The 21,267-nt window shown below is 37.8% G+C and overlaps 1 protein-coding gene across 2 annotated transcripts in view; it reads right to left on the bottom strand.

The window, feature by feature from the left end:
* Nucleotides 1-21,267, bottom strand: part of LOC150079033 (twitchin-like) — a 2,795,346-nt gene that overhangs the window by 1,867,693 nt on the left and 906,386 nt on the right. For both annotated transcript variants that reach the window (XM_090382361.1, XM_090382360.1), the window contains one exon: nt 6,676-6,820. In XM_090382361.1, the coding sequence (XP_090238487.1) occupies nt 6,676-6,820 (145 nt within the window). The remainder of the gene's footprint in view (nt 1-6,675; nt 6,821-21,267) is intronic.

Below are 21,267 nucleotides of genomic sequence, written 5' to 3'. Positions count from 1 at the left end.
TGGAGATGTGCAAATGTATAACCAATTCACAAAGGGGAATCGAAGGGTGACATGAGTAATTACAGACCAGTTAGTTTAACTTCTGTTCCGGGTAAAATAATGGAGTCACTGGTTAAAGATGCATTGCAGGATCATCTAGACAAGACTGCAGCAATAATTCAGACACATTAGCATTAGCATTAGCATTAGCAGAGGCATATGATGCAAGAAAGCAAGCTTATTCAGCATCAGCCAAAAAAAAAAAAAAAAAAAAAAAAAAAAACAACCACTACTCCCATTTCACCCCTCCGTTCGTTCGAAATACCTGTCCAGCTGAGCCTTAAATTTATTTAGGCTATCAACTTCAACAACAAACGATGGGAGTCTATTCCACAAACCAACTGCCCGCTGGCTAAAGGCAAATTTCCGCACATCTATCCGACATCCGTCCTTCCTCAATTTGAATTTATGCCCTCTCAGGTGATTATTCTGAGCAAGAGGAAGAATCCCATCGGCATTGAGCATGCTCAAGCCATTCAAAGCCTTATACACCTCTATCAGATCACCTCGCCGATGCCTAGTCTCCAGGCTCTGTAATTTGCAAAACTTAAGCCTTTCTTCATAAGAGCAACCCTTTGTTCCATTCACTAATCTTGTTGCCCTTCTCTGTACTCGTTCCAGCAGCTCTACATCCTTCTTGAAATGAGGCCTCCAGACCTGTATACAGTACTCAAGGTGTGGCCTGACCAATGCCTTATACAAGGGAATAATCACATCCTTATCCCTGCTAGAAAAATTCCTGTATATCATTGACAAGACACCATGAGCTACTCTTGCAGCTCGTCTGCACTGCTCAGAGAACTTCATATCTGCCTGCCCAACTACCCCCAGGTCCTTTTCATTCTCTACCACTGTCAGCGTAGTACCACAGAGTTGATACGTTGATCTGGGGTTACTGTTTCCCATATGTAGTACTTTACATTTGTCAATGTTAAACTTCATTTGCCACCTCTCAGCCCATCTGCTCAACCTTTCCAGATCCTGTTGCAGCAGCATAGTTTCAGTAGTGTCCTTAACAACCCTGCCAACCTTGGTATCGTCTGCAAACTTGGACATTAAGCCTGATACACCATCATCAATATCATTTATAAATACAGAAAACAACAAAGGACCCAACACTGAACCCTGAGGAACTCCACTAATAACATTAGTCCACGTTGAGCAGTGTCCATTGATTACCACTCTCTGTCTTCTGCCACTCAACCATCCCTTTATCCATAGCAGCAATTTGCCTCCAATGCCACACTTCTCCAATTTGTGCAGCAGTCTTCCATGCGCAACAGTATCAAAAGCCTTTCTAAGATCCAAATATATAATATCAAAGTTATTCCCTGCATCCAGTTCTTTTGTGACTACATCATAGTATCCAATCAAATTGGTCAGACAAGACCTGCCCTTAACAAAACCATGCTGTGTCTGAGCTATAACTGAATTCTTGTCCAGATGATCCTGCAGTGCTTCTTTAACCAGTGCCTCCATTAATTTTCCTGGAACAGAAGTTAAACTAACAGGTCTATAATTACTTGTGTCAGCCTTTGATCCTCCTTTGTGAATTGGGGTTACATTTGCACATCTCCAGTCCATAGGTACCTCCCCTGAGTCCAAAGAAGCTCTCATAATTATGGCTAGGGGTTTGCTTACTTCCTTTGCTGCCTCCTTTAATATAACTGGATAGATCCCATCCACCCCTGGTGCCTTTTTTATGTTTATCCTCAGCAATTTCTCCTCCACTTTCCTCTCAGTTATTAGAAAATAATCTAGCTCACTGCCAATGTTTACTTCACCTACGACATTCCCCTTCCTGAATAACTCCTCATGTGTGAATGTAGATGCAAAATACTCGTTTAGATTGTTAGCCACCTGAGCAGGATCCTCAACTGTTGAACCATCAACATCCAGTGGACCAATCTGATTCATCCCTTTCCTTCTTGAGTTTAAATAGGTAAAGAACTCTTTTCTGTTTTTCTTTGCATCCTTTGCCAAGGATTTCTCATAATCTGCCTTTGCCTGCCTAATCTCCTTTGTGACTTGGTTACAGACCAACTTATATCTATCATAGGCTTCCATGTCACCCATTAATTTGTATGTATCCCATGCATTATTCTTCTCTGCCATATGTCTCATTAGTTCATCTGACAACCATTTAGGCCTGAACCTTGAACAATATTTCTTGGTTGGTATGTAAAGCCTGGTAGCTTCCAAGATTAGTTCCTTGAATGCTTCCCATTTTGCGCCTCCGTAGCCAGGTGGGAAGGAGCAGCAGTGCGTAGCACACGCTTCTTGATTAGACCGGGGTTCGAGCCCGTCACCACCAAATACGGAGGATGCGGAAAGGTCAGGGAATGACCACCGCACCGGAGCAATATGGCCTTAGTTGCTAATGCTCCTAAAAACCAAATAACAACAACAACAACAACAACAACAGCTTCCCATTTTGAATTTGCTGTTGGTAACATCATCAGTTGGTCCCACTGTATAGAATTTAAATACTGTCTCAGACCATCATAGTCGCCTTTACGAAAGCAAAAACCCTTCCCTTTGCCTCTGATGGTAGTTACCTCCTTGAGTAAATCACACTGTGATTTACTCACTGTGATCACTGCCACCCAGTGGTTCCTTTATCTGCAGATTCCTAATGCATGAAGAATCACTACTGATAATCAGATCAAGAGTATTACTCCCTCTAGTTGCCTCCCGAACATGCTGGTGTAGAAAACAATCATCCAATAAATCCACAAAAGCCCTGCTAGTGTGTGAGTGACCAACCCACAAATTCCAGTCAATATCTGGGAAATTAAAATCCCCCATTATAAGACTCTCTGATTTACTGGCCCATTCTATTTCCCTGTACAGTATCTTATTATACTCATCAGAGTCATTAGGCCTATAGCACACTCCTACTCTCAATTTTGATTTACCTATGCTTATGTCACACCAAACTGACTCGACACTGCCCTGTCCATCAATGTCGACTGGCTTCACTTCCTTGGATTTTATGTGTTTTTTAACTAATAGTATAACCCCTCCTCCCCTCCTGTCCTGTCTATCCTTTCTATACACATTGTGCTCCCGAAATTCCAGTTCTGCATTCCTTATATCTGTGTGACACCACGTCTCTGATATCCCAACAATATCTGCCTTTGATGTTTTGAGCAATACCTCAAATTCATCAAATTTATTTACTAAACTCCTAGCATTGGTGTACACGCAAGTTTTTTTTTTTTTTTTTTTTTTTTTTTGATTTGGTAGTTGTTGGCGCATCGGCTTCTGTGGCCATATTGCACCTCCCAAGGTTTTTGCAGTACTTTGATCCAAGCCCGAGGCGGGAATCGAACCCGCGACCTTTGGGTTGCCGGGCAGGTACTTTACCCACTCGGCTAGCCCGGTCGGCTACACGCAAGTATACCTGCACTTGTTTCTATTCTTAGCTCCCCTAACACAACCCATGTGTTTACTTGTATAACAATGACTTCCAGCAGTCTCTGAAATATCCTGCATCTTGTTTTTCAGGCTTCTGCTCATTCCAATAGAAGCAGTGCAAGAATCTCTTTCACCTCTGCCAGTGGCTACTGTTAATCCATTAGTCTTTGTCTCCCCCCAAGCTAGCAGTTTTCCGACCCACCTAACACTGCCTCGATAGCATCAACAAATATTCTTGCACCCTTTCTATTTAAGTGTATCCCATCCCTGTAGAAGCAATCTCTCCTGTTAACAAGTACATTCCAGGCCAACAAACCCACAGCATGGGTTTGTTAAGGGAAAGTCTTGTCTGACAAATTTGATAGGATATTATGATGTGGTTACAAAGGAACTGGATGCAAAAAATAATTTTGATATCATATATTTGGATTTCAGGAAAGCTTTTGACACTGTTTCGCATGGAAGACTATTGTACAAATTGGAGCAGAATGGTATTAAAGGTAAGTTGCTACAATGGATAAAAGGATGGTTAAATGGGAGAAGACAGAGAGTGGTAATCAATGGGTGCTGCTCTTCTTGGACTAATGTTATTACTGGAGTTCCACAGGGTTCAGTGTTAGGTCCACTGTTGTTTTGTATATTTATCAATGATATTGATGAAGGTATATCAGGCTTAATGTCGAAGTTTGCAGATGATACAAAGGTTGGCAGGGTTGTTAATGACAGTAATGGCAGTGTGCTACTGCAACAGGATCTAGATAATCTGGGCAGATGGGCTAAGAAGTGGCAACTGAAGTTTAACCTTGACAAATGCAAAGTACTGCATATGGGTAGAAGTAACCCCAGAGAAACGTACCAACTGTGTGGTACTACACTTAAGGTGGTAGAAAATGAAAAAGACCTGGGAGTAATTGTGCAGTGAGATATGAAGTTTTCTGAGCAATGCAGACAGGCTGCCAGGGCAGGTCATGGGGTTTTGTCAGTGATATATAGGAATTTTGCTAGCAGGGAAAAGGAGGTGATTATCCCTCTGTATAAGGCAATGGTCAGGCCACACCTTGAGTACTGCTTACAGGTCTGGAGGCCTCATTTTAGGAAGGATGTAGATTTACTTGAGCGTGTACAGAGAAGGGCAACAACATTGGTGAGGGGAATGAAGGGATCCTCTTACCAAGAGAGGCTTAAGTTCTGCAAATTGCAGTGGCTGGAGACTAGGCATCTGCACGGTGATCTGATTGAGGTATATAAGGCCTTGAATGGGTTCAGCACGCTGAATTCTGATGGGATCCTTCCACTTGTTCAGATTACGAACCTAAGGGGGCATAAATTCAAATTAAGAAAAGACAGATATAGATTAGATGTGCAGAAATTTGCCTTTAGCCAGCGGGAGGTTAATTGCTGGAACAAACTTCCATCTGTCGTTGTGGAAGTTGATAGGTTGAATAAATTTAAGGAGGAACTGGACAGGCATTTGGAGGGAATGGTGTGATTTTTTTTTTTTTTTTTGGCTGATGCTGCATAAGCTCATACACTTGCTTTCTTGCATCACATGCCACTGCTGCTACTACTACTACGTCAACGAGCTGTTGGATTCACATAGTCAGGAGCTGACAATGAATGAGCTCATAGAGATGCGTGTGCAAAATGTCACTGAAGTATCCGACACTTCGGACCCAGTTTCCCCAGAAAAGCACATGACAATTGCAAGCTTGACAGAAGGTCTCAGCTCAATTGAAAAGGGCTTAAAAATTTTAGAACACAGACCCAATGAAGATACGTTATAACTACAAAGCAAGGAATAAAAAAATTATTAGCTTGCTAGGAAGAAATTCTGCTTGAAAAAAAGAAAGTGCTGTGTCGTCAGACGAATTTGTTAGATTTTATGAAGCCATCGACATCAAAATAACTTTTTTACGTAACTCATTTATTTTTTTAATACATATTTTGTATTAATATGTATAAAGAACTAACTGCAATTTTATTAAATATTTTTCTTCTAAACTAGTGTTTTTGTTAGTCCTTAGTCCCAATTAAAAAAAATCTATATGTATTTATATGCAAAGTTGTATCCTGACTTACGCGAATTCGACTTAAGCGATTTTCGTCGGACCCACCTATCGCGTAACTTCAGGGTACCTGATAATTTATATGCACCCCATGTACTTTTCTCCCATAATTCTCATTAGTTTCTCTGACATCCATTTAGGTCTAAGCCTTCAACAGTATTCTTTCTTGGTATGAAAAGCCTTGTAGCTTCTATGATTAATTCCTTGAATGATGGTAACATCATCAGAGAAAGCAATTTCCTGATGCAGAGGCTGTTACCGATTTTGATTTATAATCAGCAAGCTAAGGGAAATTTATAATCAGCAAGCTAAGGGAAATTTATAATTAGCAAGCTAAGGGATGTTGATAAGGCCAAAGAATAACATCCTTTCTGATAGTCTCAAGATGGATGAAAAAAATTGCAGGAATAGAATAGAGTTCTCTACATGTAAGGGCTGGTTTGATAAAATTTTAAATTTTGTTCCCAAAGTAGTAACTACTCTTGAATTCTCAGCTTACTCATTTGGATCTGCAAATAGAGGTATTGAGTTTGTTTCAAAAATAAAGTAAATAAGACAAAAAATTGACAGACTGCTGATTTATAACCTCTCATTAGGATGTGTTCGTGGAAGACTGGCATTACTGAGTGATTGGAAGTTACATATATAATCTGATGGATGGCAAATTGATGCTGGATAAGAGAATAATGGTGTTAAGTAGGGAATGATATATTAAGAATTTGATGAATATCAAGGACTCACTATAATTCAAATTGCTAACTCACTTAATCTGATACCTAGAGTATCACAAGGAGAACATTTACAGATTAAAACATTGAATATCTTTGATTCATACATAAACAATTAAAAATGGATTCTTCATTTTTGAATCATACTGTTTAACATTCAAGTTTTGAAAATTAATAATAAACAATTTTATATAGAAAAACAGAATTTAGAATGTTAGCTGAAGATTTTAAATAAATTTGATTAAAAGTAAAAAATAAAAAGCATATTAATTATGTCCAAGCACTTTTTAATAACTTTTTTTTTAAGCTTATGGAGAAAGAAATTGAAGTGGCTTCCTTATTTACTGTTGTTATAATAATTATTATTATTTTGAATTTCAATTCTGCTAAACATTTTCCAGAATAGAGATTAAACAACTCACCAAACCGAGCCTTGGCAATTATAGGTTTTGTAGGATCACTTGGTTCACCAGGGCCTGCTTTGTTCACAGCCCGCACACGAAATTCATAAGGAACACCTTCTTTTAAACCTTCAACACGACCCTGAGTGTTTTCAGCAGGAAATTCCTTGGATAATTAAGAAATATATGTCAAAAAATTAAATCACATTAAACTATTAAATTATGTGCAGCAATAATCAGTCATCTCATTTAAATTAACAGTTGTAAGTTTCAACGTATTTTTTATCATGAACTTGCATTTTTTGAAGCTCTTTTGTTCTCAACAGATAAATAATTTATCCCACCTTTTTTTTCAATGTATTAATAACTCAATATAACCTTTCATTCTGCTCTTTAGTCACTGCACCCAAGTTCTGTCAAAAGTATTCAAAGTGACTTTGTAAAAAAATTAAGTATCACACTCTTATTGCAACCCAGTTTTTTGAAACTAGCAATCACATTGTTGCCAATCTTCTCATAGCCACATTATTTGTAAGTGCTTAACGTCTTAACAGTACTACTCCTCTCTATAACACAAATAGTATTAGTATTAATATTCACACTCAAAATGATGCAAGGAAACAAGCTAATATAGTATGAGCCAAAAAAAAAAAAAAACTCACCCACCTTTGCCCTACAATCTCTCTAACAATTTGTCTAATTATTCCTTAAATTTATTCAAACTACCCTTCCAGAACACTATATGGGAGTTTGTTCCAAAAATCATTTGCCGTTTGGCTGAAAACAAATTTTTTCACATCCATCCTTCAGCCATCCTTTTCCAATTTATGTCGCTTTATGCATTGGTCTGAAAAAAAGAGTAAAAATTTCATCGGCATTTAGTTTATTCAATCCAATTAATGCTTTAAAAACTTAATAAAGACTCCTCACAAGAGTCTTTATTAAGCCAGCTTTTCAAACAGTGCAATTTGAAGAATGGGGATCTTTCACAGTAGTAATACTCCTTTCAATCTCTCTCTAATATTGTTTGCTCTTCTCTCCACCTGTTCTGTCAGAACAGGTGGAGAGAAGATATCCTTCTAATATGACACGTCCAGGTCTGTGTGTGGCAATCAAAGCATGCCCTTAGCATTGCCTTATGCAACAGGGTAATCATTTTTTTATCTCTGCTGGCAAAATTCATGACAGCACTGGCAGTGCCCCCATGAGCTGTCCTAACAACCTTTCTGCATTGCTCAGAGAACTTCATGTCAAACTGTACAATTACTCATTAGGTCTTTTATTTTCCACCACCTGGAATGCGGTACCACCCAATTGGTATGTTATTCTGGAATTATGGTTACCTAGATGCAGTACCTTTCTACTTAAACAATGTTAAATGTAGCTGCCACATCTCAGCCGATCTGCCAAATTATTCTAGTCAGGCGGCAGTGATATGGCTTGATTCCTACCAATATCCACCTCAACAAACAGCAAACTTAGTATTAATCTTGATACACCTTCAATATAATTAATAACATAGGGTCTTCATTAATATCAGCCTTTATGACAGCTTGAAGAACAGGGTGGATGTCATTGAAGGATTTAAAATGGGGACCCAACAAGCTCTCAGCTGCCTGCATCAACACCAGAGCTTGCATTTGATAATCAGGTAACATAGTGGCAACCCCCAAAGCAGAATGTACTAGACTCACAAGAGCTAGTTCCTGATGACTCTACAGGATGGAATCCACTGCAGGGTGGAAGCCTCCTCAGCAATCCATGTTGAAGGAAATATCCATCCTGCATTGGATTGATAATGGCTGCAGTTTACAGACTGTGTTAGCCAGGGGACAAAAGTTGCCTCCTGGCTGACATAAATATTGTTGTATACATTGGCACTAATGATGTTAAGAGCAGATCGGATGTACATGATAGGATAGGAAGGGATATACGATAAGAGCCTCTTCAATCAATTCAAACCTAGAGAGATGTGCAAGGCTCATGCGGTAGAATTCTTCTCAGCATGATCAATGTTTGTTACCAGGAGAGACAGCTTCTACAGGGATGGGATACACTTAAATAGAAAGGGCACTAGAACATTTACTGATGCTATTAAGGCAATATTAGGTGGGTCAGAAAACTGCAGTCCTGGGGAATACACAAAATAACAGGTTAACAATAGTGGCAAGCAAAGATGAAAGTGATTCTAGTGCTGCTTCTACTGGAACAAGCAGCAGCCTGGAAACTAGGGTGCTGCAGATTTCAAGGACTGCTGAGCGTCATCATTGGACAAGTAAATACATTGGCTTTGTGAGGTTAACTAAGAGTAAGAACAGATGAATGTATACTTGCATGTACACTAAAGCTAGGAACACAGTAAATAAATTTGATGAATTTGAAGTGCTGGTCAAGACATCAAATATGGAAATTGTTGGGATATCAGAGACATAATGTCACTCAGATATAAGGGATGCAGAATTTGAATGAGATAACAATGTATGCAGAAGGGACAGACAGGATGGGGGGTACACTCTTAGTTAAAAAAAGCATATAAAATCTAAGGCAGTGGATCCAGTTGCCATGGGTGGCCAGTGCAATGTTGAGTCATTTTGGGGTGACATAAGTATAAGCAAAGCAAAAATGAAAGAAGATGGGTATTATAGGTCTAATACTCTGATGAGTACAACAAACAATTGTATTAAGAAATCGTGGGCTAGAAAATTCGAATATCTTGCAATGAGAGATTTTAATTTTCCAGATATTGACTGGAACTTGTGGTTTGGTCATTCACATACTAGAAAGAATTTTGTGAATTTATTGGATGACTTCTACAGCAGCATGTTACAGAGTCAACAAGGGGGAGTAATACTCTTGATCTGATTATCACCAGTAATTATTCATGCATTAAGAATCTGCAGATAAAAGAACTACTAGGCAGCAGTGATCAGAGTGTATTGATGTGGGATTTATTTAAAGATGTAACTGGCATCAAGGGTAAAGATAAGGATTTTTGCTTTCATAAAGGTGATTACAGTGGTCTAGACAGTTTGTAAATTCTGCACAGTGGAATCAACTGATGACATTACAATCAGCAAATAGTAAATGGGAAGCATTCAAGGAATTAATCACAGAATCTACTAGGTTTTTCATACCAAATAAGAAATACTCCTCAAGGTAGAAGCTTAAAGGGATGTGAGATGAAATATTGAGACTAGTGAGGGGGGGGGGGGATGGCAGGGAAGTAAAGTATAAATTATCAGGCAAAACAGAAGCTTACGGTAAATAAAAACTAGTCTAATCAAATCACAAAGGAGATTAAGCAAACGAATGCAAATTATGAGAAATCTTTGGAAGAGGATGCAAGAGAAACAGACTTCTCTACTTATGTGAAAACTAGAAGAAGGGGATGAATGAAATTGGTCCAGTTGATATCTATGGTTCGATTGTTGATGATCCTCCTCAGATTGTTGACCAACTGAATGAGTATTTTGCATCAATATTCACACAAAGAATTCTTTATGAAAATGGATGTCAGATGTTTATTAAACTCTAACAGAGAACTAAATGATTTTTAATAACTGAGACAAAAGTAGAAGAGAAGTGACTGAGGTTAAATATAAGAAAGTCATCTGGGGTAGATGGGATCTATCCAATTATATTAAGGGAAGCAGAGAAGGAAGTAAGCAAACCCTTAGCCATAATTATGACAGCATCATTGGATTCACGAGAGAGAGATCCCATTGACTGGAGATGTGCAAATGTATCCCCAATTCACAAAGAATGATCAAAGGGTAACATGGGTAATTACAGAACTATTAGTTTAACTTCTGTTGCAGGGAAAATAATGGAGTCACTGATTAGAGAAGTAATGCTGGAGACAAAGTCACAATTATATTCAGACACAGCATGCGTTTGTTAAGGGGAAATCTTGTGTGACCAATTTCATTGTTATATACAATAATGTGCTCTCAGAGAACTCGATGCAAAAAAATAATTTTGATAATATCATAAGCTTGGATTTCAGGAGAGTTTTTAACACTGGTGCACATAAAAGGCTTGTACAAAGTGGAGCAGTGTGGCATTAAGGGCAAGTTGCTGCTATGGATAAAGGGATGGCTGAATGGGAGAAGGCAGACAGTGGTAATTAATGGACTCTGCTCCTTGTGGACTAATGTTATTAGTCAAGTCCGCCAGGGTTCAGATTTGGGCCCATTGCTGTTTTCTGTATTTACCAATGATACTGATAAAAGAATATTAAGCTTAATGTCCAAGTTTTCAGATGATTCAAAGGTTGGCAGGGTGATTAATGACCGTATGCTACTGAAACAGGATTTAGAAAAGTTGGGAAGATGTGATTAAGGTGACAACTGAAGTTTAACATTGATGAATGCAAAGTACTGCATATGGGTAGCAGTAACCCCAGAGAAACATACCAACTGCGCAGTACTACACTGTTAGTGGAGAATGAAAAAGACTTGGAGGTAATTGTGCAGTCAGATAGGAAGCTTTCTGAGCAGTGCATACAGATTGCCAGAGCAGCTTATGGGGTCTTGTCAATGATATACAGGAATTTTGGTATTAGTTAAGGAGATGATTATCCTCTTATATAAGACAATGGTCAGGCCACAACTTGAATACTGCATACAGTTCTGGAGGCCTCATTTTAGGAAGGATGTAGAGCTGCTGGAACAAATACAGAGAACAGCAACGATATTGGTGAGGGGAACAAAGGTCTTACGAAGCTCTTACCAAGAAATGCTTAAGTTCTGCAAATTGCAGTAACTGGAGAATAGGCACCTGCAAGGTGATCTGATTAAGGTGTATAAGGCTTTGAATGGTTTGGGCAAGCTCAATGCTGATGAGATTCTTCCTTTTGCTCAGATTACTCACCTGTAATAAATTCAAATTAAGGAAAGACAGTTTTAGAATAGATGTGCGGAAATTTGCCTGTGGCCAGTGGGTGGTTGATTGTTGGAAGAAAACTTCCATTAGTCGTTGATAGCTGAAATAAATTCAAATAATGGGTAGGTGAAATGGGAAGTTTTTTTCTTTTTGCTGATGCTGTGTAAGCTAGCTTTATTTGATAGTATGAACCAGAGCTATAATGCTAAATTTGTAAAAGAATAAGAGAAGTTTACCTCAATATGATACGTAGAACACTTCCGTATGATACTCTCCAAAAATTAAAACGAAAACAATCGAAAATCTTACATTACAGTAAGAAATAATTAAAAATCCAATGAACACAATTAAAAATCAATTTAACACAATTAAAAATTAAGTAAAAAATTAATTTAACAAAAAAAAAATGTTTTGCATTTTTTTCCCATAATCAGACTGGTCAAAGATCAGTCTGACCTTAACAAACCAAAGATTAGTCTGACCTTAACCCTTAACAAATCTTTGCTATGATTGCCTACTGTCCCAAACTTTCTAACTTTAAAATTTGAAAACATTGTATTCAGATTTTTAGATTCCTGTGTGTAATTCAGTATTTTGAATTACTAATACTTGACCTTTTAGGAGAAGATTGCAAAGCTGATGAATTTCTTTTTTTTTTTTCAAGATAATTCAATATTTTATAATATTTTTTGGCTACTGAAACTTATTATGATAAAAACTGATAATTGTAATGAAAAAAAAAAAATAATTAATCCTCATTAAAATAAAATCAAGCTTTAAATCTATTCCAAATTTAGGTTTGTGGAGGTATTGCACAGCACTTTTGCATTACTCAAATGCAACAAAGTAAGTCAATATTTTTGAAAAATACTTCAAAATTAATGTATTACAATGATAAAAAAATTCTACCTACATGCAATGAATAGTATAAATATGTAAGTAACATTAAATTATTCATTGCTTTTTTTTCTTTCGAGGTTCTTGAAAGTTTTTCATAATTATATGCAAAAATTCTGCATGATTCAAACACAAAAACAGACAGTAATATATCGGTTTATGTGCCACTCTGTTAGGATGATAATTTTTATGAACATCTTCTTCATTGTATACTACAATCTGCAGGTGAAATGATACTAAGAAATATACCGGTTGCAAGCATAGCAGGAGAATTCAGATCTCTTCGAAATGTATTACTTTTTTTGAAAATTTTGCCATTTTTTTATTAATTAACATATTAAATTCTATTCAATAAATTGTTTTAATAGTCTACTAGGGGGGCTTCGCCCCTACTCGCTTTGCTTGCCAACCCCCGCACACACTTTTCTACGAAATATGAAGAGGTAGGATGGGGTAAGTCAAATATTTTCTACATAAAAGACATACCTGTCGAAAAGCACTGATCGATATCTAATCTAATATATAAAAGAAAATAGAAAGTATAAGAAAAAACTATAAAAAGTAAAATTGTGTGAATGTTGAGTGAATGAAAGTTATTATTAATTGCATGTTCTATCTTAACCTCTTCACTTGACAGAATGATGGCTATGCAGGCCCTCAGGGGCCTCATGGTTATCCAAGCTGACACCATGCTGTAGCTTTTCCCAACTGGTATGGTGTGGGATGCTGACACTGGCCATTAGGGTAACCCCCAGGCCAGTGTGGGTCAGAGATGCAAAAAGCATGCTCCACCATAGGAATCTCTTTCCCTGTGTTCTTTTATTCCTACCACCTGGGGCGGTTGAGTCATTTTCCCCAATCCCCTTCCCCCACCCTGTGTGGCCACTACCCCATTTTGTATGGTGGCTCATCCCACCAACCACCACTTTCAACTCCCACCCTCTGGACCAGGATGCCCTTACTGTCTCCCATTTCAAATCAGGTGAGTGCCTCAACTACTGCCCCCTCTCTGTTCTCTGTCCCTTTTATACCACCCTCTTCCTATCTACCCATTATCTCCTTTCCAATAATTTTTTTTTCTATTTTTTTGGGCTCTCCTTGGATGTCTAGACTACATCAGAATTCACCCTGCCACAGCTTTCTTCTCTCGTAATGTGTCCTGGCCTGCCTCCCCCCAGATGATGGAAACTGGGGGTGTTAGTAGCTGTCCACAGGCCCCAGGATAAGTGGCCAGAGGAACAACACAACCTACATTAATACTTCACAAGGCACACACACTAACACACACCCTGGCCTTATGCAGAGTATTGTATTCTACACGGAGTAAAAATGCAGAGTTGGGGAGGGGGACTGCCGGTGTCGCCAGACAAAAAACACTATGATCAATATCTAATCAGGAAATAACTTATGTAATTATTTACATGTGCATTTGTAGTATGTGGCATTCTCAATGTAGAATAAATATCACAATGTAATTATCTACCTGTGTTTACATAGGTCACTTGGGAAAAGGCCGTTTGCTTCAGATTTCATAATGCAGAGGAATACTGTTGCATCTCAAAGAGCAGGACTAAAATATTTCATTGAAATATTCACAAACTATACAAATATTTAAAATAAGGTAACCCTCCTATAACACGGTAGTTAGGTTTCTTTAAAATCTCGTTTAGTGCGCAACCATGTTATACAAAACTAAGAACCAGTACAAAAGGGGAGATTATATTCCAAGAGCTAACAAAAATACATCATTTCGTTAACAAAATGTTAATTAACAAAGCTGACAAAAATACACCATTCTAGATTTCGCATACCTTCTGCTCTCTTTAAAAAATCATTAATCTGGGTTTGTTTGCTTTTGCTTGATAGATTTATGTAATTTCATCATATGGAACTAAGCATTTCTATGAATCTCATGCATTTTTATTCTCTACCAACCATAAACTGGTCTGCAATCCGGTCACTACAGAAGTTAGGCAAGCTAAGGCAGATAAGGATATCTGCCTAATTTTTGATATAAGGATATAAGCAAAGAATGCAAAGAAAAGCAGCAAACACTGCTTTATGTAGGTTAATAGTAACAGGAATGGGCTGAATCACATTTCACATTGGTCTACTTGATGCCGAGGGTTTAACTGGTGATGATGCTACTAGAGTTACTGACAAACTGGTAAGTATTTTGCATCTACATTTACACAAACTTGTAAGTATTTTGCATCTACATTCACACATGAGGAATTCTTTAGGGAAGGGGATGCCAGAAGTTTATCAAATTCTACCAGGAAGCAAAATGATTCTGTGATAACTGAGAGGAAATTGGTTGAAGCAAAACATAAAAAAGGCAACTAGGATAGATGGGATCTATCCAGTCATATTAAGAGATGCAGAAAAAGAAGTTAAGCAACCCCTTAGCCATAATTATGAGAGCAACTTGGATTTAGGGGAGGTCCCTGTGTACTGGAAATGTTTGAATGTATCCTCATTTCATTAAGGGGAATCAAGAGGTGACATGAGTCATTATAGACCTGTTAGCTTAACTTATGTTCTAGGGAAAATAATGGAGTCACTGGTTAAAGAAGTAATGTAGGACCATCTAGGCAGAATGCAGTTATACTATAGTCACAGCATATATTTGTTAAGGGGTGATCTTGTCTGAGCAATCTGATTTGATACTATGATGCAAAAACAACGGAACTGGATGCAAAAAAATAATTCTGATATCATACACTTGGATTTCAGGAAAGCATTTGATACTTCTGCAGAAACGTACTGCTGTAAAAATTGGAGCAGTGTGCATTAATGGCAAGTTACTGCTATGGATAAAGTCTTTTCCCGCTTAACCATCCCTTTGGATGGTTAAGCGGGAAAAGACAGAAAGTGGTTATTAAGTGGACACTGCTCTTCACAGACTAATATTATTAGGTGAGTCCCCAATGGTTTAGTGCTGGATCTATTGTTGTTTTCTATACTAATTAATGATAGTGATAAAGTTATATCAGGCTTAATGTCTAAATTTGCAGATGATACAAAGGTTGGCCAGGTGGTTAATGACAGTAATCAAGATAAGCTACTGCAACAAGATCTAGTAAAATTATACAGATAAGCTGAGAAATGGCAACTGAAGTTTAACATTGACAAAAGATTAATTATTAATCCCTGATTAATGTAACAGAAAATGAAAAGACTTTGGAGTAATTGTGCAATCAAATATGAAGTTCTCTGAGAACAGAGAACTTCATATATATTACTACTACGTGACACAGAGCAAAACAGAAAGAAAAGAAAATAACAAGTTGCAGTTAAAATATGTTTAATGTTAAATATGTACAGGAAAGTAATACATAGCTTTTGGACAGTATGGTGCCCTTCATCAGTTTTGACCTTTAATCTAAAAATCTAGAAATATACACCTCAGTAATGGATTGGACACGATATCCTCTGTTTCTATTAAAGGGATCATTACAGCACAAGATTTGCAGTGATTCCAACCAGGCACAGCGATGGTAATGGCGGGACCAATCAATTGGTCCCGCCATTAAAAAACTGGAAAAATTTGATTCATTAATAAAACCCAATGAGCTGTCCTGGAATCTTACCAATCTAATATGAAGTTCTCTATAAGTGCAAAGGCCTACATGCTCTGGATTCATTATATATATTATTGATCACCGATCAATCGATCGGTCCCGCCATTACCATCGCCGCGCCTGGTTGGAATACTGCACAGCTTGTGCTGTAATGATTCCTTTAACAGATACAGAGGATGCTGTGTCCATCCCACTACTGAGGCAACCATCCTCATGGCTGACAAACATTGGCATTTAAAACGTTCCCATGCATCACAACCACAAGCTTTGCCTTCTAATAGTTAATTGTTGCATACACACAGTTCACCATACATGACTGCCATTAATGCATGTATATATAGAAATATAGAGCTTATATTTCTACTGCATGTATGGCAGTCATGTATGGTGAACTGCGTGTATGCAACAATTAGCAATTATTATTATTAGCCATGTGGTACAAGGAAGCCTGAATCTTATGCTGCACCAGCAAAAAAAAAAAAAAAAAAAAAATCCCGAGTTACCCCCCCTATGTGTGTGTGTGTGTGTGTGTGAGAGAGAGAGAGAAGTAGAACGGCATCACCAAGAAAGAGAAGAATGATGATATCCAGCTCAGGACCCTGGGTTTGCCAAGCCCATACTCACCAGATGTGAGCCCCCGGGGTTAAAAAGAAGCCTGGTTCTGCCGGGGCCCGAACCGGGGACCTTTTTGCGTGTAAAGCAAGCGTGATATTAGAAAGCAAAGCCTGTGGTTGTGACACATGGGAATGTTTTAAATGCTAATGTTTGTCAGCCATGAGGTTGGCTGCCTCAGCAGTGGGATGGACACAACATCCTCTGTGTCTGTTAAAGGTATCGTTACAGCACAAGCTGTGCAGTGATTCCAACCAGGCACAGCAACGGTAATGGCAGGACCGATCGATTGATCAGTGATCGATAATATATATATAATGAATCCAGAGCACATAGGCCTTTTCACTTATAAAGAACTTCATATCTGATTGACAAGATGCCAGGATAGCTCATTGGATTTTGTCAATTATATCAATGAATCAATTTTTCCAGTAGGAATAAATACAGAGATGATCATCCCTTTGTATAAGCAGTGGTTATGCCACAATGAGTGCTGCATATTTAGGCCTCATTTTAGGAAGTATGTGAATCTGTTGATACAGATGCAGGGTGGGGCAATGAGATTGGTAAGAGGAACAAAGGGGTGCTCTTACGAAGAAAGGCTTCATTTCTAAAAATTGCACCACCTTGAGACTAGGCTCTCATAATTATGACTAAGGTAATGAACCTTAGTGTACTACCAGCTATACAGCAGGCCCCCGTTATAACGCGGTTCGCTTTACGCTGATTCACTATAATGCTATTTTCTTATATTATAACCCGTATCTGACTATAACGCTGTCACAGATCATTATAACGCTCTTTTACAGCTTGCATTTTTAGCATATTTAACGAAATTATTTCATTTGATGGAGTCGATAGCTTGAAAATGAATAGCAAAACAGCATTAAAACGTTTCCCACGTTCAGTGAAATTTTCTCGCACACTAATTTAATTGCAGTACAGTGACTTATTACGTAGTTCCGAGATCAACATTTTAAAAAATGATCATGTATATTGCATGTAATATTTGCATTATATGCATTTATCCGAAGTCTAATCATCACTCAGTACATTATTAGACATTGTGCGTAACGGACTGTTTACTTGAACATTGTATCGTAATTAATGCAACAAAAGCAGTTACATTTTCGAAGAGTTAATAATGGCCGATAAGAATGAAAAGGCAACTAATGTCTGGGCGCAGGACAAAGACTATAAATATAAGAAAAAGACTGAATTTGAAAATTAAATTAGCCGTTTTGAAGCAAATCGATTCTGGTCAACAGCAAGCGGATGTGTGCCATAATTTAGGACTTGCAAGTTTAACTGTAAGAACAATTATAAAAAAAAAAATAAAGAATTAATTTTAGCAGCAGGAAAGATAGCTGTTCCACTGCAAGCAACTAGGGCTAGGCCGGCTATTAGGATTTAAATGGAAAGACTAACTAATTTTATTGAAGATAATATCCAATGCAGAATTCAGTTAAGTTAAATATTATAAAAAAAGAGAGAGAGAGAGAGAGAGAGAGAGAGAGAGAGAGAGAGAGAGAGAGAGAGAGAGAGAGAGCCAATATGATGATCTGATGAGCTGAAGAAAACTCACCTAAAAAAAAAAAAAAGTGGAACCATTTAAAACTAGTACAGGCTGGTTGAATAGATTTCAAATCTGGGGAGAAGCCGCAAGTGCAGATCACGGAGCCGAAACTTTCAAAAAAGAACTTGTTAAAATTATTGAAGAGGAGTATTATGTTTTATACTTCTCAACAAGTTTTTAACATAGACGAAGCAGGACTTTTGTGGAAACGAATGCATAAATTTCATTTCATATTGAAAGAAGAAAATAACATGCCAGGTTTCAAAGCGGTGAAGTATCGGTTGACTTTATTGTTGGGTGGTAACACTGTGGGGGATTTAAAATTAATACCCCTTTTAGTTTATTTGGAAGAGGGCCAAAGTTCAACCCAAAATTGACACATTTTTCTTGATTAAATTCATCAATTAAATTAAATCAATTTAGATCAATTAAATTCATGATTTTAATTGGAATTTTAAATTTAATTCTGATATGTAAGTAGTTACCACATAATTATATATTTTATATGTACAAATATTTGAATATTAAATATTTTGACCGACATTTGTGCATCTTTTCACTATCGTTTATTATTGATTAGGAAATATCCTATGGCACCGACAGCAATTCACAAATAAATATGTTACCTTATGGGAATGTGGTGCTCGCTTAGTGCGGATTCACTTAGCACTGTTTTTCCGGAACGAATTAACAGCATTAAGCGGGGGTCGCCTGTATATGATTAGGTTATGGAAATGGAATACTATAAATCAAGGATCAATTAATGTTTTATTTCTAAACAACAGGTGTGATTTCTTGAAAACATAATGTAACACTTGAAAATCAAGGACTATTGTCCTGATCTTTCACAACTTTCTTCTGCAGTCATTTCATGGTTGCATGCATCAGTTTACACAAATTTGGGTAAGCTAACTATAAGGAACTGATAGTGTTTTGCAACATTTGTTCAGGTGTATTAGAAATTACAAATAAAATAAAGTGGGTTTTTTGTAGTAATCAAAAAATAAAATAAAACAACAGATAATTCAAACAGCTAGCAGAATATTCATTCTATTCTCATTCCCACAAGGCCACCATCCAATTCTAATATGAATTTAGACAGACTCATTGCCTCCGCCACATTAGGAGGCAACTTAATCCAGTATTCAACAACTCAATACCCATAGGTGAACTCCATGAGATATAATATTATCCAAGATTTTACTAAACTCTCTTCAGTACCATATACACCCTCCAGCAGATCTCCCCACAGACGTCTGCTTAAAGAACGTTGAATTTATACTTTCTTCCTATGCACGATATTCTTCCTATGCACAGTGATTTGCATTCATCACTAATTGGTCACCCTTCTTTGAACTCTCTCAAGAAGTTCTGTCCTTTTTAGGTTGGTCTCCACATTTGAATACAATCTTCCAAATGCATTATCTGTTATAGAAGGATAATGACATCAGCCCCAGCAAAGGTCATATAAAATATGGATATGGACACTACATGCCTTCCCAGCCTCTTATTTATAGTGCACAGAAAATTTCACATCAGACAGAATGGTAACACCCAAGTCCTTTTTGTTGACTCATTTCTCATTCCCACTATCTTACAGTGATGCTAGGATCCATGATCCCAAATGTATAACCTTAATTTTAGAAGCATTACACTTTAGTTGCCCATTTTTAAAGCATATATGCAACTAATCCAAGTCTTTTTTAGCATTAGCATTAGTAGAGGCATTTGATGCAAGAAAGCAAGCTTATGCAGCATCAGCCAAAAAAAAAAAAAAGTAAAATAAATAAATAAAAAATAACCACTTCCACTTCACCCCTCTGTTCGTTCGAAATACCTGTCCAGCTGAGCCTTAAACTTATTTAGGCTATCAACTTCCACGACAAGGGATGGAAGTCTGTTCCACCTACCAACCACCCGCTGGCTAAAGGCAAATTTCCACACATCTATCCTACATCTGTCTTTCCTCAATTTGAATTTATGCCCTCTCAGGTGATTATTCTGAGCAAGAGGAAGAATCCCATCAGCATTGAGCATGCTCAAACCATTCAAGGCTTTGTACACCTCTATCAGATCACCTCGCTGGTGCCTAGTCTCCAGACACTGTAATTCGCAAAACTTAAGCCTTTCTTCGTAAGAGCACCCCTTTGTTCCATTCACTAATCTTGTTGCCCTTCTCTGTACTCGCTCCAGCAGCTCTACATCCTTCTTGAAATGAGGCCTCCAGGCCTGTATACAGTACACAGTTTCTTATACTCATCAGAGTCATTAGGTCTATAGCACACTCCTACTCTCGATTTTGATCTCCCAATGCTTATGTCACACCAAACTGACTCCACACTGCACTGTCCAGCGATGTCGACTGGCTTCACTTCCTTGGATTTTATGTGTTTCTTAACTAATAGCATAACCCCTCCTCCCTTCCTATCCTGTCTATCCTTTCTGTAGACGTTGTACTCCCCAAATTCCAGTTCTGCATTACTTATATCTGTGTGACACCACGTCTCTGATATCCCAACAATATCCGCCTTTGATGCTTTGAGCAATACCCCAAATTCATCAAATTTATTTACCAAACTTCTAGCATTGGTGTACACGCAAGTATACATGCACCTGTTATTTTTCTTAGCTACCCTAACACAACCCATGTGTTTACTTGTACCCCAATGACTCCCAGCAGTCTCTGAAATATCCTGCATCTTATTTTCCAGGCTGCTGCTCATTCCAATAGAAGCAGTGCAAGAATCACTTTCACCTCTGCCAGTGGCTACTGTTAATCTATTAGTCCTTGTATCCTCCCAATCTTGCAGTTTTCCGACCCACCTAACACTGCCTCGATAGCATCAGCAAACATTCTTGCACCCTCTTTCTATTTAAGTGTATCCCATCCCTGTAGAAGCAGTCTCTCCTGTTAACAAGCCAGACCAGGCTGAAAAAATTCTACCCCTTGAGCCTTGCACAATCTTTCCAGGGCCAAATTGATCGACAAGGCATTCATCATATACTCCCTCCTATCATGTCTGGGCAGAATTGCCCAGATGATTATTATATAATATTATA

Source organism: Mastigoproctus giganteus, chromosome 10 (assembly GCF_048544385.1).
Source record: "Mastigoproctus giganteus isolate SK-2022 chromosome 10, ASM4854438v1, whole genome shotgun sequence".
NCBI lineage: Eukaryota > Metazoa > Arthropoda > Arachnida > Uropygi > Thelyphonidae > Mastigoproctus > Mastigoproctus giganteus.
Note: the sequence above shows the minus strand (reverse complement) of the source record. Positions and strands in the feature narration are given on the sequence as shown.